Genomic DNA, 19,722 nt, shown 5'->3' with positions numbered 1-19,722 from the left:
AGGACCGCTATACCAGGCGGTGTCAGAGGAAGGCCCTAAAAATTGCCAAAGACTCCAGCCACCCTAGTCATAGACTGTTCTCTCTGCTACCGCACGGCAAGCGGTACCGGAGCGCCAGGTCTAGGTCCAAAAGGCTTCTTAACAGCTTCTACCCCTAAGCCATAAGACTGCTGAACAATTCATCAAATGGCTACCCGGACTATTTGCATTGACCCCCGCTGCTGCTACTCGCTGTTTATGATCTATTATCTATGCATAGTCACTTTACCCATACCTACATGTACATATCACCTCAATTACCTCGACTAACCTGTACCCCACACATTGACTCGGTACCGGTACCCCCTGTATATAGCCTTGTTATTGTTATTTTATTGTTGCTCTTTTATTCTTTACATTAGTTTATTTAGTAAATATTTTTCTTAATTCTTAATTTTCTTAAAACTGCATTGTTGGTTAAGGGCGTGTAAGTAAGCATTTCACGGTAAGGTCTACACTTGTTGTATTCGGCGCATGTGACAAATAACATTTGATTTGAGAACATTGCTCAATAATTATATCTGTCTGAGTCTGGTTGTTGGCAATAAACCAAGTTTTCATCAAAGGGCTGTTTATGTCTAGGCAGCCTTACCAGAAGAAGACTTGGTGATAAAACCCAAATATATTTTGGTGTGACAGAATTTTTTTTGGGGTCTTTCACCCAGCTTCAGTTATCACCCTGAGCAGTATGCAGGGTCCATGTAAAAACATGGCTGACATGTGGCATATTGATAATGGCATGATGGCTGCCCCAGCTGTGTATCAGGGTTTGTGTGGTGTGTGTATGGACGTCAGCAGAGCCATGAATAAGAGTATTTGGGGCTCCTGGATGTTTGCGTGATGTCCCCTCACTCCTGTGTCATGACTCATGGGTAATATGAGCTCTCATAAACATAGCTCTCACATGTCCTTTTGCTGTGGAGTACATGCATTCTCAGAGGAGGGAGGGACATGGTAAAGAACAGTACAGTATATCACGTCACTTGGCGATGTTTTAAACACTCTTTGTTGTTGCTAATCGGTTTTGATGGTAATTTCCCCTCTTTGTGACACCTATAATGAATATTCCTCTGATTGTGAGAATAACATATTTACCTTTTGGTCCACAGGCCTCTTCAATATTACATCTCTATCTGTGGTCTGTTTAAAATGGTCTGTTTAATGGTCCACTGGGATGGAGGCTAGATTAATGTTTGTCCGCTCTGAAACCTGTTGACCCCATGCAGCCAAGTTATTTGGGCAAGCAATGTGGCAGTTACTCTGTCACTCCTAGTCGTATTAGCTGACGAGAGACTTAAATGCTAAAGGCTTCCTTTTCATTTCTCTGTGGTTTTTAGAACTATTCACTGACAAAGAGTGTTTAATGTTTGGACTTTGTGCATCTTAGCAACCAGAGAAGACACAGAAATCTCAAGCCAGCATTGCAGCAGGACAGTGGAGCTTGAACATGGTTTTCTCTGTTCTTCTCTCTGGACTCTGAGCAGTAGGGCTACTACACACTGTAAACTCACACTGTATTTTGGCATGTCTGAAGCACGTGTGCAGGTTATATTAACCCTTCATCCTCCCTCTCTCCCTCCCCAGCCCATGACTGCTGTGAGTCGGTGCAGGTCACACTGTGCTCTGTGCGGTCTGGTGGCTCGGTGGACAATGTGGCCGAGGAGCGCTTCCAGTTTGTCCAGGACCTGGCCTTCGACATGGCCCAGTTCCTGGTGAGCGCTGCAGGGCGGGCCGACGGTCTGGAGGGGGCGCTGCTGCTTGATGAGTGCCAGATCCCCCTGCAGGAGTGTGAGCGACTGGACGAGAGCCTCTCCCTGGCCCTCAGACACCTGGCCTTGCCCCAGGGGTGGACCGTCCTGGGCACCAACGTAGGCACACCACCAGGTACCAACCTGGACAACATTATTGGTGAGTAGGGATGGGGTCTCTGCTTTGTGTGTCTCTGTGAGTCTACTTCTGTATGTTTCTTAGAGTTTAGTGTTGCAGCACGGTCTGTCTGTACATTATCATGCTTTATACCATCTTCATTTGCCTGTAGATTTCCTACAGTATGTGTGGCTGTGTTCTGTTTACACCTCAGTGAGGTAATTAAGTAGACTGAGGGAACATTTGTTCCTTCCTCCCTGAGAGATGATTTGGCCGGGGTCCCATTCCGCTGTGTGAGTAGTGGAGCTTGCCCACCAGGTGGTTCACTAATGATACTCCAGCTCTGCCTCCGCCTGGGCATTAACGTTTGCTCCAGCCACTCATGGCCTCAGGAGAACGATCCACTCCAGCTAACGGCCAATCAGAGGTCACTTTATTCATTTTTAGTTTTTTGGAGGGGCTCTGACATATGTAACTACTTTCAGTCGAACTGCAGTGATTCTGTTAATTGGCACACAGAGGGTCCTGACAGAGGAGCGAGAGTCTGACTAGAGAGGTCTACCCTAGTGAGGAGAGGAAGGGCTCTAGCTGAGAGAGGGGAGGTTGCCATCATTCCCCAGTGTCCCTTGGGATAGCACCAGTTCTCTACTCCTGATATTCTTGGCTCGACTCTCCGACTGCATTTACACTCACTTTATTTCCTCCTCTATGTGTCTGTTTTCTGCTCCTATTGGGTCATCATCATAAGTCAGGAACGCAATGTCAGATATGCTAAAAACAAACATTCCCACCCAATTAAGAAGTGGGCAGTAACACACAGTGTGTATATGGCCTACTAACCAGAGCTTGGGACATGTTCTGGAGCACAAAAGGGGAGATTTGGGATAAATGTCAGGGCTCTGGTCACAGCTGACGGATGCTTGTTTCATTTGGAGCCAGTAAGCCTGTTCTTGTCAGTAGAGTGTTAGTGTGCTCTCCTCTCCTCTCCTCTCCTCTCCTCTCCTCTCCTCTCCTCTCCTCTCCTCTCCTCTCCTCTCCTCTCCTCTCCTCTCCTCTCCTCTCCTCTCCTCTCCTCTCCTCTCCTCTCCTCTCCTCTCCTCTCCCTACTCCTCTCTCTTTGCTCCCCTCTCTCTGCTCCCCATCTCTGCACCAGGAATAAAATAATGTGGCAAAGGAGGAAATACCTGGTATTTTAGGTGTGCAGGAAAGGTCCATGAACCAACTAGAGGCTGACCAGACAGACAGGCAGCCCTTTCAGCCACTTGAAAGATCGGTTGATAGGTCATCATGAAAACTATAGGCTTGGAACACCAAACTAGAGAAGACAGATTGAACAAGACATTTCTGTTTTCCAGCATTGTTTTCAGTTTTGAGCAATTATAATCCATCATACACATATCTATATTTGATTAAGAATGTAAACTCCAGGCTGATTTGATAGTTACAGCAATATTAAATAAGGCCATTTGAAGGACCTTTCAGTCCTTTGTGCTTCTGGTCCCCTTAGACTTTTGTTGACATAGGCACATATTGGCTGTGTCCCAATTGACAAGGATCCTGCCTCCTAATCCCAAAGTACCTTAAAGTGCTGCCTTCTAAGGTGCCTTCATTCGGTTTGTGAGTACAGCTATGACCGGAAGTGACTTTTCGTAGCAGGCTAGGAGAGCATTTTATCTAACTCTAACCCTTTTGAAAATAATTGGAGAGGTGGAGGGTAGAGGAAGTTCAGGAGTAAAAACAAACAAAATATAATTATTGTAAGGTTGACTGTGTCCATAACATTTACAGTGGGGAAAAAAAGTATTTAGTCAGCCACCAATTGTGCAAGTTCTCCCACTTAAAAAGATGAGAGAGGCCTGTAATTTTCATCACAGGTACACGTCAACTATGACAGACAAAATGAGAAAAAAAATCCAGAACATCACATTGTAGGATTTTTTATGAATTTATTTGCAAATTATGGTGGAAAATAAGTATTTGGTCAATAACAAAAGTTTCTCAATAATTTGTTATATACCCTTTGTTGGCAATGACACAGGTCAAACGTTTTCTGTAAGTCTTCACAAGGTTTTCACACACTGTTGCTGGTATTTTGGCCCATTCCTCCATACAGATCTCCTCTAGAGCAGTGATGTTTTGGGGCTGTCGCTGGGCAACACAGACTTTCAACTCCCTCCAAAGATTTTCTATGGGGTTGAGATCTGGAGACTGGCTAGGCCACTCCAGGACCTTGAAATGCTTCTTATGAAGCCACTCCTTCGTTGACCGGGCGGTGTGTTTGGGATCATTGTCATGCTGAAAGACCCAGCCACGTTTAATCTTCAATGCCCTTGCTGATGGAAGGAGGTTTTCACTCAAAATCTCATGATACATGGCCCCATTCATTCTTTCCTTTACACGGGATCAGTCGTCCTGGTCCCTTTGCAGAAAAACAGCCCCAAAGCATGATGTTTCCTCCCCCATGCTTCACAGTAGGTATGGTGTTCTTTGGATGCAACTCAGCATTCTTTGTCCTCCAAACACGACGAGTTGAGTTTTTACCAAAAAGTTCTATTTTGGTTTCATCTGACCATATGACATTCTCCCAATCCTCTTCTGGATCATCCAAATGCACTCTAGCAAACTTCAGACGGGCCTGGACATGTACTGGCTTAAGCAGGGGGACACGTCTGGCACTGCAGGATTTGAGTCCCTGGCGGTGTAGTGTGTTACTGATGGTAGGCTTTGTTACTTTGGTCCCAGCTCTCTGCAGGTCATTCACTAGGTCCCCCCGTGTGGTTCTGGGATTTTTGCTCACCGTTCTTGTGATCATTTTGACCCCACGGGGTGAGATCTTGCGTGGAGCCCCAGATCGAGAGAGATTATCAGTGGTCTTGTATGTCTTCCATTTCCTAATAATTGCTCCCACAGTTGATTTCTTCAAACCAAGCTGCTTACCTATTGCAGATTCAGTCTTCCCAGCCTGGTGCAGGTCTACAATTTTGTTTCTGGTGTCCTTTGACAGCTCTTTGGTCTTGGCCATAGTGGAGTTTGGAGTGTGACTGTTTGAGGTTGTGGACAGGTGTCTTTTATACTGATAACAAGTTCAAACAGGTGCCATTAATACAGGTAACGAGTGGAGGACAGAGGAGCCTCTTAAAGAAGAAGTTACAGGTCTGTGAGAGCCAGAAATCTTGCTTGTTTGTAGGTGACCAAATACTTATTTTCCACCATAATTTGCATTAAAAATCATACAATGTGATTTCCTGGATTATTTTTTCTCAATTTGTCTGTCATAGTTGACGTGTACCTATGATGAAAATTACAGGCCTCTCTCATCTTTTTAAGTGGGAGAACTTGCACAATTGGTGGCTGACTAAATACTTTTTTCCCCCACTGTATATAGTATGTATAAGCTGGAAGTAGAGGCCTAAGTGTTGTTGTTCACTAGTTTACTCCAATTAGGGAAGGGGTGGTGGGGTTGGAAAGTAATAAAGGGAAAAATATTTTTAAAAAGGATATGTATGTATATGTATTTATATGTATGTATGTGTATGTATGTATATGTATATATACACTACCGTTCAAAAGTTTGGGGTCACTTAGACATGTCCTTGTTTTCGAAAGAAAAGCAATTTTTTGTCCATTAAAATAACATCAAATGGTTCAGAAATACAGTGTAGACATTGTTAATGTTGTAAATGGATATTGTAACTGGAAACGGCTGATTTTTTATGGAATATCTACATAGGGGTACTGAGGCCCATTATCAGCAACCATCAGTCCTCATTATCAGCAACCATCAGTCCTGTGTTCCAATGGCATGTTGTGTTTGCTAATCCAAGTTTATCATTTTAAAAGGCTAATTAGTCATTAGAAAACCTTTTTGCAATTATGTTAGCACAGCTGAAAACTGTTGTGCTGATTAAAGAAGCAATAAAACTGGCCTTCTTAAGACTAGTTGAGTATCTGGAGCATCAGCAATTGTGGTTTTGATTACAGGCTCAAAATGGCCAGAAACAAAGAAATGTCTTCTGAAACTCGTCAGTCTATTCTTGTTCTGAGAAATGAAGGCTATTCCATGCGAGAAATTGCCAAGAAACTGAAGATCTCGTACAACGCTGTGTACTACTCCCTTCACAGAACAGCGCAAACTGTCTCTAACCAGAATAGAAAGAGGAGTGGGAGGCCCCGGTGCACAACTGAGCAAGAGGACAAATACATTAGTGTCTAGTTTGAGAAACAGACGCCTCACAGGTCCTCAACTGGCAGCTTCATTAAATAGTACCCGCAAAACACCAGTCTCAACGTCAACAGTGAAGAGGCGACTCTGGGATAATGGCCTTCTAGCAGAGTTGCAAAGAAAAAGCCATATCTCAGACTGGCCAATAAAAAGAAAAGATTAAGATGGGCAAAAGAACACAGACACTGGACAGAGGAAAAAAAGTGTTATGGACAGACAAATCAAAGTTTGAGGTGTTCGGATCACAAAGAAGAACATTTGTGTGACGCAGATCAAATGAAAAGATACTGGAGGAGTGCTTGATGCCATCTGTCAAGCATGGTGGAGGCAATGTGATGGTCTGGGGGTGCTTTGGTGGTGGTAAAGTGGGAGATTTGTACAGGGTACAAGGGATCTTGAAGAAGGAAGGCTATCCCTCCATTTTGCAACGCCATGCCATTCCCTGTGGATGGCGCTTGATTGGACCCAATTTCCTCCTACAGCAGGACAATGACCCAAAGCACAGCTTCAAACTATACAATAACTATTTAGGGAAGAAGCAGTCAGCTGGTATTCTGTCTATAATGGATTGGCCAGAACAGTCACCCTATTGAGCTGTTGTGGGAACAGCTTGACCGTATGGTACGTAAGAAGTGCCCATCAAGCCAATCCAACTTGTGGGAGGTGCTTCAGGAAGCATGGGGTGAAATCTCTTCAGATATCCTCAACAAATTGACAACTAGAATGCCAAAGGTCTGCAACGCTGTAATTGCTGCAAATTGAGGATTCTTTGATGAAAGCAAAGTTTGAAGGACACAATTATTATTTCAATTCAAAATTATTATTTCTAACCTTGTCAATGACTACATTTCCTATGCATTTTGCTATATTTCCTATTCAAACTCATTTCATGTATGTTTTCATGGAAAACAAGGACATTTCTAAGTGACCCCAAACATTTGAACGGTGGTGTATATACAGTTGAAGTCGGAAGTTTACATACACCTTAGCCAGAGAATGATTTATTTCAGCTTTTATTTCTTTCATCACATTCCCAGTGGGTCAGAAGTTTACATACACTCAATTAGTATTTGGTAGCGTTGCCTTTAAATTGTTTAACTTGGGTCAAACGTTGCGGGTAGCCTTCCACAAGCTTCCCACAGGTTGGGTGAATTTTGGCCCATTCTTCCTGACAGAGCTGGTGTAACTGAGTCAGGTTTGTAGGCCTCCTTTCTCTCACACGCCTTTTCAGTTCTGCCCACACATTTTCTATGGGATTGAGGTCAGGGCTTTGTGATGGCCACTCCAATACCTTGACTTTGTTGTCCTTAAGCCATTTGCCACAACTTTGGAAGTATGCTTGGGGTCATTGTCCATTTGGAAGACCCATTTGCGACCAAGCTTTAACTTCCTGACTGATGTCTTGAGATGTTACTTCAATATATCCACATATTTTTTCCTTCCTCATGATGCCATCTATTTTGTGAAGTGCACCAGTCCCTCCTGCAGCAAAGCACCCCCACAGCATAATGCTGCCACCCCCGTGCTTCACAGTTTGGATGGTGTTCTTAGGTTTACAAGCAACCCCCTTTTTCCTCCAAACATAACGATGGTCATTATGGCCAAACAGTTCTATTTTTGTTTCATCAGAACAAAGGACCTTTGCTGTTATTGTGGGATTGATTTGTGCTTTTCGCACCAAAGTACGTTCTTCTCTAGGAGACAGAATGCGTATCCTTCCTGAGCGGTATGACAGCTGCATGGTCCCATGGTGTTTCTACTTGCGTACTATTGTTTGTACAGATGAACGTGGTACCTTCAGGCGTTTGGAAATTGCTCCCAAGGATGAACCAGACATGTGGAGGTCTACAATTTTTTTTCTGAGGTCTTGGCTGATTACTTTTGATTTTCCCATGATGTCAAGCAAAGAGGCACTGAGTTTGAAGGTAGGCCTTGAAATACATCCACAGGTACACCTCCAATTGACTCAAATGATGTCAATTAGCCTATCAGAAGCTTCTAAAGCCATTACATAATTTTCTGGAATTTTCCAAGCTGTTTAAAGGCACAGTCAACGTAGTGTATGTAAACTTCTGACCCACTGGAATTGTGATACTGTGTATTATAAGTGAAATAACCTGTGTGTAAACAAATGTTGGAAAAATGACTTGTGTCATGCACAAAGTAGATGTCCTAACTGACTTGCCAAAACTATAGTTTGTTAACAAGACATTTTTGGAGTGGTTGAAAAACAAGTTTTAAAGACTCCAACCTAAGTGTATGTAAACGTCCGACTTCAACTGTATATATTTGCAAAAATAAAATAAAAAACATATGGGGGATTGGAAGTGATGCAGACAGTTACATTGATGGAAGTTACAATCTATCTGTAATATTAAAGCTAATCTTTTTTTAAATATATATATATTACAAGAAATAAAATAACTCTAACCCTTTTCCTAACCTTAACCTATGTCTCTTCACCTGCCATGTTAATTATCCTAAGCTGCTGCGTAAATTCTCCTAACCTGCTACGGAAAAGTCATTTCCGGTCGTGGTTGTACTCCCTCTAATCAGAACTCTTCATTCGGGCTATTTTGAAGGCAGCATCCCATGTATCCTTTACCGGGGAGGCTAACACATAACACCTTGCGGTGCAGCGGAAATTTTTTTTTTAGCTGACATTAGGATGATGTAGCCTTCTAATCTAGTTAGATTGCATCATATCACCTTTCAATATTAGTTATCAAGTAATATAACACAGTTATCTTGAATATCAGTGTCATTTAATAATATACACAGGTGTGATGGTGTGGTAGTATGAATTTATCACAATGCAAGCCTACTCATTAGAAAAAACTATAGAACCTCTAATGCAATATTAGCTTCACAGTGAAACACCACTATTCTGGCTATTAATAATTCCTAAACAGTCAGTAAAATAGCTTATTTAGCTATTTCAAAAAATCGTATATCCTGTATCATGCATGCAAGCTTACCTGTCATGTCCACAACGAAGGAGCAGCAGACCAAGCAATATGCGAGAGGAGGACCCTATAACATAGGATCATTATTCTGGTCGGTGTCAACTTCGTTCATTAACCGGTACTGAGGAGATCGATTCTGTTACTTGTTTACTTCTTATTCATGTCAGATATTTCAATTTTGGGATAGTTGTTCACTGAATTGCTAGCACTAGTTGCTCACACTGCTACACAGTGGCTGCAATGTAAATAAACGTATCGCGCTCAATGGAATGCTAATGCGTTATCACGTGATGCTGCCTTCGAATCCTGTCCCAAATGGCAGTTACCTACTGGAAAAGTGCTACCTACTAAGGTAGGTGCCTTTGGAAGCAGGTAGGCAGCAGGCAGCTGCCTTTTGGATTGGGACACAGCCATGGTCTGAATTCCATAGCACTGAAATCTGTATGCTGTGTATACATGTCTGCATCTAGTCTACCGTCTTTTATATTTAGCTTTGGCTGATGACAGATTGTAATACTAACTAATGTGTTTCGTCCTCTAATGTTAGTTACAATTCATGCATTCTGTCAGAGTGTGGATGGAGGCAGGCAGAGCTGTGCCACTGAGTGCTGATGTGGTGAGCAGATGTCCTGTCTGGGTTGTAAACCAGTGCCTCTGTCAGGGATAGATAAGAGGAACACAAAAACTCTCAGAGAGCTAGAAGACTGAGAGCCCCTCCCACAGCCTCTTCTATCCTATCAGCCTCTCAAAGGACTGCTTTATCTTGTCCACTCAGTGATAGATATATCCCTATTAAACATATTGGGATCTGTTTTTAGTATTGGTCCTTTTTTCTCAGGAATTCAGCATGTATGAGCACAGGGATTTGTCAGGGACCTCTGCACAGCAACAATATACAGAACAAGCCAACAATGTATGGCGAGCTAGAAACACCTGTCAGATTGGCCGGTTTATATGCTTCAGTTGGTTCTGGGTCTGACATGCACTCAGATGAAAGCATGCTGTCCTTTATTTGGTGGGACATGTGAGTCTGCCTATATCCCCTGTGCCTCGCATTTCCTCCAGTTCCACTGTACCTGAGGCCTTCCCTGATAATATTTGATTCCAAAACTCTCTGATGTTTGAAAAAAGAAAAGGGGGAAAGACGAATGGTTCTTTTAGAATAGATGATCCTGCAGAACATTTACAGTTGAAGTCAGAAGTTTACATACACTTAGGTTGGAGTCATTCAAACTCGTTTTCAACCACTCCACAAATTTCTTGTTAACAAACTATAGTTTTGGCAAGTCAGTTAGGACATCTACTTTGTGCATGACAAAAGTCATTTTTCCAACAATTGTTTACAAACAGATTATTTCACTTATAATTCACTGTATCACAATTCCAGTGGGTCAGACGTTTACATACACTAAGTTGACTGTGCCTTTAAACAGCTTGGAAAATTCCAGAAAATTATGTAATGGCTTTAGAAGCTTCTGATAGGCTAATTGACATCATTTGAGTCAATTGGAGGTGTACCTGTGGATGTATTTCAAGGCCTACCTTCAAACTCAGTGCCTCTTTGCTTGACGTCATGGGAAAATCAAAAGAAATCAGCCAAGACCTCAGAAAATTTTTTTGTAGACCTCCACAAGTCTGGTTCATCCTTGGGAGCAATTTCCAAACGCCTGAAGGTACCACGTTCATCTGTACAAACAATAGTACGTAAATGTAAGTATAAACACCATGGGACCACGCAGCCGTCATACTGCTCAGGAAGGAGACGCGTTCTGTCTCCTAGAGATGAACGTACTTCGGTGCGAAAAGTGCAAATCAATCCCAGAACAACAGCAAAGGACCTTGTGAAGATGCTGGAGGAAACAGGTACAAAAGTATCTTTATCCACAGTAAAACGAGTCCAATATCGACATAACCTGAAAGGCCGCTCAGCAAGGAAGAAGCCACTGCTCCAAAACCGCCATAAAAAAAGCCAGACTACGGTTTGCAACTGCACATGGGGACAAAGATCATACTTTTTGGAGAAATGTCCTCTGGTCTGATAAAACAAAAATAGAACTGTTTGGCCATAATTACCATCGTTATGTTTGGAGGAAAAAGGGGGTTGCTTGCAAGCCGAAGAACACCATCCCAACCGTGAAGCACGGGGGTGGCAGCATCATGCTGTGGGGGTGCTTTGCTGCAGGAGGGACTGGTGTACTTCACAAAATAGATGGCATCATGAGGAAGGAAATGTATGTGGATATATTGAAGCAACATCTCAAGACATCAGTCAGGAAGTTAATGCTTGGTCGCAAATGGGTCTTCCAAATGGACAATGACCCCAAGCATGCTTCCAAAGTTGTGGCAAAATGGCTTAAGGACATCAAAGTCAAGGTATTGGAGTGGCCATCACAAAGCCCTGACCTCAATCCTATAGAAAATGTGTGGGCAGAACTGAAAAATCGTGTGCGAGCAAGGAGGCCTAGAAACCTGACTCAGTTACACCTGCTCTGTCAGGAGGAATGGGCCAAAATTCACCCAACTTATTGTGGGAAGCTTGTGGAAGGCTACCCGAAACGTTTGACCCAAGTTAAACAATTTAATGGCAATGCCACCAAATACTAATTGAGTGTATGTAAACTTCTGACCCACTGGGAATGTGATGAAATAAATAAAAGCTCAAAGAAATCATTCTCTCTAGTATTATTCTGACATTTCACATTCTTAAAATAAAGTGGTGATCCGAACTGACCTAAGACAGGGAATTCTTACTAGGATTAAATGTCAGGAATTGTGAAAAACAGAGTTTAAATGTATTTGGTTAAGGTGTATGTAAACTTCTGACTTCAACTGTAATTCCTCTCTCCAACCTGCCAGTAGAGTGGGCCAGCTGTGTAATGCCTTCTCCAACCCTGGCATTTCCTGAAGCTGGTCCCGGGCACCTGTGTGAGGGACAGTAAGCCTTGAAACTGGAGCTAGCAGCAGGCCGCCCGGCCCAGAGGCTCTCTGTCTTAGCTGGCTGTGCTGGCACCGCCCGGCCCAGAGGCTCTCTCTCTTAGCTGGCTCTGCTGGCACCGCCCGGCCCAGAGGCTTTCTCTGTTAGCTGGCTCTACTGGCACCGCCCGGCCCAGAGGCTTTCTCTGTTAGCTGGCTCTACTGGCACCGCCGGGCCCAGAGGCTTTCTCTGTTAGCTGGCTCTGCTGGCACCAACCGGCCCAGATGCTCGCTCTGTTAGCTGGCTCTGCTGGCACCGCCCGTCCCAGAGGCTTTCTCTGTTAGCTGGCTCTGCTGGCACCCCCCGGCCCCAGCGCCCCGGCCACAGCCGGGGCATTAATATCATAAAAAACACAGTAAAACTCCTAAAGGCATGTTTTATCCCTTGTCACATCGGCTGCCAGGGCTCTAAATGCCAACAGAGGATCTGCTAGCATTCCAGCGCATCGCCCAGCGTCTATTAGACTGAGGGTTTGTGGGAGAGAAGCAGCCATGAGAATCCAGCACTGGTGGAAAATCAGATTTGTTAGGGTCTCTCCCTACTCCTGTAATTGGTTGTGGGAGTGGGAGTCCTACCATAGAATGGGGCTGACGAAGAGGAAATGATGGCCCATGTTCATATTGTCTCTGTGTTCTACAAATCAGATCCACTGAACTGAGTCAGTAGAGATCTGGAACGGGGGTTGATTTTTTCTTTTCACATTGATAATTTCCCATCAATGAGTCTAGACGTTGTCATCTGCCATTGGAGGCCATTGAGTTTATAGGGTTCATTACCATGCATTATGGTAAATTCAGGTATTACATATTTCCGAACGTTTGTTTAGTTCTTTTTGTCCTGTGTGTGTGTCTGTCTGTCTGTCAGTATGACGAAATACTGTGCATGTTTTTCTTGTTTTACTTCCCTTTTTCTCTGACAGCTTCTGACAGGAAAATGAGACCAAAACATAAAAACAACCTCTACTCTGCTCTACAGTGGTGATTACAATCTCTGCTTCAAGACTCCTGGGGCCTCATTTATCAATATTGCGTAGAAACTATTCTAAAATACTACTTTCGAACAGAATTTAGAATGTTTGTACACATAGGAAAAAGTGTGATTTATCAAATAATCCTATGAGAGTCATACGCACAGTAGTAGGAGATAACTGTTGATAAATACCAATTGTTCTCAGACTCAGTGCTCGTGCACAACCTTGGCTATTTGCATTTCGAAATGCTCCTAATTAACTATCTATGGTAAAAAAAAAACATATCTTTAAAGCCTGTAGGGAATATACAACGGCGTACCATGAAATAGCCTACAACAGCGCAACCAAAAAAAGCTTAGGAAAAAAATATAATTCAGATTGAGTACAACCAAAAGGTTTTATTTGGCTTGCTCAGTTGTGGTTTGACCAGTAAAAATGAAAACATAACTACAAAGAGAGGACCATTAGGACAATTCAAGTTGCCTTAGCAATGGAAAATATACTTCAAGTGAGTAGGCAACACTCACTAATGAGCCATCCATCCTCAACAGCGCCCTCCTGTAGGCCACCACATTCAGCAGCGTTTTTTGCGCATCACATAACATAGTTGAACTCATTTTGGGATGGTGCTTTTATGGCGATGTGGGTGCAGCCTATTGCTCCGTTCGTATTTGGGAACCCATTGATGCCAAATAAACCCCTCTTGACTTCAACCTGTTGTGCGTTGGTGTTATGTTACAGTTCGTTTTGCTGATGATTGCATCCAAAACATTGGCTCATCGAGGGATGTGAGATGCCAATCGTCAAGCTCCCGCAGAAAAGTGCCCCTTGCCAAAAACCAGAGGTTGGATAGCACTTTGATGTGCACCGGAATGGCATGTTTGCCTTTCTAAAGTAGGTCTTACATCCCCGCAAAGATCCTATTAGATTGGTTCATCAGATATCGTTTCCCAAAACCAGTCTGTATTTTCTGCAAAAAAGACTCTAAAAACACGCTGTCTGCGAAATGCAGCGTGTGCCAACTCTTCCAACAAGATCAGCTATCTCTCATTGTCTCAGTATTTTATAGTATTTCAACAGTGGTTTCACTTTCACACGTGCCTCTAATTTAACAAATTGCTGTACTTTATAAGGATTATTATCGTAACAAATGCACTGATGTGGTCAGATTATATATATATAGCCTGTCAAGATACAGTGGGGAAAAAAAGTATTTAGTCATCCACCAATTGTGCAAGTTCTCCCACTTAAAAAGATGAGAGACGCCTGTATTTTTCATCATAGGTACACGTCAACTATGACAGACAAAATGAGAAAAAAAAATCCAGAAAATCACATTGTAGGATTTCTAATGAATTTATTTGCAAATTATGGTTGAAAATAAGTATTTGGTCAATAACAAAAGTTTCTCAATACTTTGTTATATACCCTTTGTTGGCAATGACACAGGTCAAACGTTTTCTGTAAGTCTTCACAAGGTTTTCACACACTGTTGCTGGTATTTTGGCCCATTCCTCCATGCAGATCTCCTCTAGAGCAGTGATGTTTTGGGGCTGTCGCTGGGCAACACGGACTTTCAACTCCCTCCAAAGATTTTCTATGGGGTTGAGATCTGGAGACTGGCTAGGCCACTCCAGGACCTTGAAATGCTTCTTACGAAGCCACTCCTTCATTGCCCGGGCGGTGTGTTTGGGATCATTGTCATGCTGAAAGACCCAGCCACGTTTCATCTTCAATGCCCTTGCTGATGGAAGAAGGTTTTCACTCAAAATCTCACGATACATGGCCCCATTCATTCTTTCCTTTACACGGATCAGTCGTCCTGGTCCCTTTGCAGAAAAACAGCCCCAAAGCATGATGTTTCCACCCCCATGCTTCACAGTAGGTATGGTGTTCTTTGGATGCAACTCAGCATTCTTTGTCCTCCAAACACGACGAGTTGAGTTTTTACCAAAAAGTTATATTTTGGTTTCATCTGACCATATGACATTCTCCCAATCCTCTTCTGGATCATCCAAATGCACTCTAGCAAACTTCAGAAGGGCCTGGACATGTACTGGCTTAAGCAGGGGGACACGTCTGGCACTGCAGGATTTGAGTTCCTGGCGGCGTAGTGTGTTACTGATGGTAGGCCTTGTTACTTTGGTCCCAGCTCTCTGCAGGTCATTCACTAGGTCCCCCCGTGTGATTCTGGGATTTTTGCTCACCGTTCTTGTGATCATTTTGACCCCACGGGGTGAGATCTTGCGTGGAGCCCCAGATCGAGGGAGATTATCAGTGGTCTTGTATGTCTTCCATTTCCTAATAATTGCTCCCACAGTTGATTTCTTCAAACCAAGCTGCTTACCTATTGCAGATTCAGTCTTCCCAGCCTGGTGCAGGTCTACAATTTTGTTTCTGGTGTCCTTTGACAGCTCTTTGGTCTTGGCCATATTGGAGTTTGGAGTGTGACTGTTTGAGGTTGTGGACAGGTGTCTTTTATACTGATAACAAGTTCAAACAGGTGCCATTAATACAGGTAACAAGTGGAGGACAGAGGAGCCTCTTAAAGAAGAAGTTACAGGTCTGTGAGAGCCAGAAATCTTGCTTGTTTGTAGGTGACCAAATACTTATTTTCCACCATAATTTGCAAATAAATTCATAAAAAATCCTACAATGTGATTTTCTGGAGAAAAAAATTCTCAATTTGTCTGTCATAGTTGACGTGTACCTATGATGAAAATTACAGGCCTCTCTCATCTTTTTAAGTGGGAGAACTTGCACAATTGGTGGCTGACTAAATACTTTTTTTCCCCACTGTATGTTGCATGAATTTACAATGGAAATACAATTAAATCGAAAAATGATTTAATTATTAGGCCCACTATAATAATTAAGAAAATGTCAACATATATTTTCCCCATTCTATGCTTGACAAGCAGTTCACTCATTCCACCACTTGGCACGTGTGTGTAAGCATGGTCAATGCTGTGCATAAATGTATGCACACTCTCAACCAAAAGTTTAGATTGATAAATCTCACACTTTGCGTGCAAATGATCCTACGCATGGTTTACGCACAGATTTGTGCCTACACATGATGGATAAATGAGGCCCCTGGTGTTAGACCTGGTGTAAACTGTGTTAAACCCTCAGCCCTGCTAGGACCTAATCCTTATCTCCTCAATACCAGATTACGGTTCTAGTAGGACTCCATTTTGTGGCAGTCTCTTTCACAGCCTCTGAATTCTCCCACTGTGTGTCCTCATACTGCTGGGATGGTAATGTTGATCACCGGGCCCGATCGACAAGACCCTCCGCTGCACTCAGGGCCTCCTGAAACACACCTTAACAGATAATCTCGTACTACATCATTGTGATCAGTGGGGAGAAAGTCTCCATAAGCCTTAACCACTTACTCACACTGAATTGGACTGTAGCTGTGTGGTTTTTAGTTAGACACACAGTTAGTCAGGCCTTCCTGGTGACTCAGTGTGTATTGAAGCAGAGGATCAGCAGCCTGACCAGTAGGAGTGAGAGGGTAGGAGGGGGCGGGGTTATTAGACATATGACTAAGAAAGGACGGTGTGTCACACAGGTTAGGGGGCGGGACTGACAGGGCTATCAGTTAAGGCTGATAGCAAAGGTGGGAGGGGTTAGGGAGAGTGGAGAGAGGGACGACCGTGTCCGCCTGCAAACGCACTGAGGGATTTACATATGAACATACTGTGCCGCAAAAGAGATGATTGGTCACACAGTAGTGGAGAAAACACGTTGGATATTAAGCAGAAGCTGGAGTGTTGATGGATGCTTGCTGGCAGGACATCGTTGCATTTGTGTTGTATTCTAGTTAGAAGGCTGTAACTGTTGACCGTCGCTGAGCCCAGTGTAACTCTCCCTCCCTGTGTGTCCCGTTCAGCTGAGCCCGGTCCACACGAGACCCTCTTGCACTTTGCGGCTCGGCGCGGTCTGCGGAGGGTGGCCCTGTTCCTGCTCCAGCAGCCAGGAGGCAGAGAGGCTCTCAGACAGCCCAACAAGCAGGGCTCTACACCAGTCAGCGTGGCAGAGAAGAGGGGCCACGACCAACTACAGCAGCTCTTCACTGAGTAAGTACTTAACTGGATCACATACTGTATACTACACACAGGACCTAAACATGAATAACCTTTTAATAACCTTTATTACACTAGTAATAACCTTCAGATACATTATTATTATGTTTCTATGGGAGTATGCTGGCTAGCCAATCGTTTCTACTAACCTTGGGACGTACTGTATGATGAAAAGCCGGACTTACTGAACTAACACAGTGTAATAATATATTCTGCTGTTTTCAGAGTGTTATCTGTGAATGAAACACACAGCACTCTCCACAGCACTCTTCCTCTTTTTGAAACACATACCATATATTCTTCGACATTAGCTAGCAAACTAGGATTTGGAATCCAAATCAACGAGAGGTCTTTATGTAACCATGGGAATGGGAACAGCTCTATGGTTAGTGAGGGGCTTGTTGGGGATGTTGAAATGTGTTTGGAGTGTTGGGGGAACACAGAGATAAGCAGACAGACCAAGGACAAACTCCGGACTGCTGCTGTAAACAGTTGATGTCAGCACAGAAATCACAACAGAATCCAACTTTATTTATATGCAATTTGTTAAAGTACATCACGTCAGACTAGTATGGCTCTTTTTTCGTGGGACAAAATCACAAAATGTACCTATAATTAGGAGGATATGTGTACGTGCTAGATGACAGCTCGTAGACTACACAGCGTTCTCACCGGCTTTGATAGCTGTATGGGACTGGTTCCATGTGCCCTGTGAACCATCTGAGCTGTACAATAACACCAGGCACCATTTTGTTTTCTAAACTAGACCAATGTTAACTCAGCATCCCCACGTGTAGGCTACATCCCTCAAACAGAGATGACAGTGTTACCACAAAAAAATGAATGTACAAGTGGCGGGAAATAGAGGTTCTAGGGTCCTTGTATACAAACTGTCAGAGCTTTATCAGAGTTTATCTAGCGGAGGTAGTTCTGTCCTATTGGTAGACAGTAACCACAACCTCCACTGGCACTGTGGTGATCTGTTCTCCAGCTGGGCACATATGAGTGACCTCATTACAGAGCACCTGAGATCACCAGCTTTCTCTATAACATGGAGGTTGAGATGTCGCCTAGTCCCAGACAAAGATATGCTATCCTGTGCTGACCAAGAACAGTAGAGAGTGGGCCCAGGGACACTCTCAGGCCACAGCAATGGTGACTCTCGGTCTGTCTGCGTCACACAGGCTGTCCCCTGGTGACCTGGTTTGGTGGAGGCAGTGAAACCTTATAACCATAGGAAAGAGAAGGGCCTGGTGGGAGCTCCTCAGAGAGTTAGTGTGTGTGTTACAGAAGAGAACTGTAGCTATTCTCCATACCAGACCAGCATTTTCTCCTTACCTGGACACCAAGCCGTTTTCATCTGTCTGATATTGTTTGGGGAGGCTGTTATGTTTTTGAAATAGTCCTGAGTTAAGCTGGGAGTAGAGAGATTGAGTCACCTGGGTGCTGGTGTTAAATGCTCTGAGACAGGATTAGTTCAGGTCAGGGAGAAGCAGAGGGCCTGCTGTTATTTGGCACAGGAGAACAGTTAGGTGTCATGACTGAATCCCAACTCACTGGAGACAGCATACGTGTGCAAATTCCACTTGCTGACTGTGGGAATAAATTGGTTAAGTTGTATACTAGTAATCTAGTAATAAAGTAGTAAAAGCTCTAACATTTATAGTGCAGTTCTGTGTGTTGTTAAGAGATCTCCCCTGGATGTGGAGAGAGTTGAGGCTACCTCCTGGGTGCATTCAGGTTTCCAACTCAGGCCCCACAAAGTGCCTCTGTTCTGTTCTTCCCCCGCCCTGCGTCTTGCCTTTCAGTCCCCACTGAGTGATGTCAGGGGGTTGCCATGGACACCCATTCAGCCCTTTATTGCCCTGCGTTGGCACTGAGCACCATGAGGCAGGTGAGAACAGCCCCAGATCTCATCACTACTGCAGACCTGGCTTCAAATAATATTTGAAATCTTTTAGTGTTCGCTCTAACCTGCATGGAGTACCATATGGCCGGGGTTTGCTGTTTTGGGACTGTTCCAATGGTCCATTAAGCCAGGCAAGCTCAATCAAGCACATATTACGTATTTTAAATGATTTCTAATAGTATTTGAACCCAGGTCTGCACTCTTGTTCCAGGGGCTTCATGGGGCTGGGGCTAGAGGGGGAGGATCTTACTCATCCCATCCATCTACTTAAATACTCCCTCATGCCTTTTGTTTACAAAGCCTTGTTTCGATCAGATTGTTTTGTTGTGTCTCACACGAGAGTGTACCAGCAGTGACATCATCACCCCTGAGTCAGTTGGGGTCAGTTCCACTCATTGAGAGAGTGTAGAAAAGTTGACTACCCAGGCAGAAACAGACCCAGAGCCAGCTCAACAGGACAATACACTACTGTAGACCCTTCGTCCTTGCCTGGGTTTACCCATTACAAGACACATTTAGTCTAGAACTTAATTTTAGCTCAGCCATGTTTGTTACTCAGTAGAAGTGTTTTCACATGAAGTAGATTAGAAAGGGAGGGGTAGTGTTTTCTTTTTCAATTCCACTGATACCATAGAACAATTAATTAAATACCAGATATCTGACGGAGTAGAAGTAGCAATACAAT

At 43.6% G+C, this 19,722-nt stretch overlaps 1 protein-coding gene across 1 annotated transcript in view; it reads left to right on the top strand.

Moving 5' to 3' along the window:
• LOC311137460 (A-kinase anchor protein 13-like) overlaps window positions 1-19,722 on the top strand; it is a 168,246-nt gene that overhangs the window by 82,324 nt on the left and 66,200 nt on the right. Inside the window, exons 4-5 of the mRNA XM_084171978.1 lie at window positions 1,624-1,947; window positions 16,936-17,122. Coding sequence (XP_084028104.1) covers window positions 1,624-1,947; window positions 16,936-17,122 — 511 coding nt within the window. The remainder of the gene's footprint in view (window positions 1-1,623; window positions 1,948-16,935; window positions 17,123-19,722) is intronic.

The sequence above is a fragment of the Coregonus lavaretus genome (genome assembly GCF_964263955.1).
Source record: "Coregonus lavaretus genome assembly, chromosome: 11".
Lineage (NCBI taxonomy): Eukaryota > Metazoa > Chordata > Actinopteri > Salmoniformes > Salmonidae > Coregonus > Coregonus lavaretus.
This window is presented reverse-complemented; position numbering and strand designations above follow the sequence as displayed.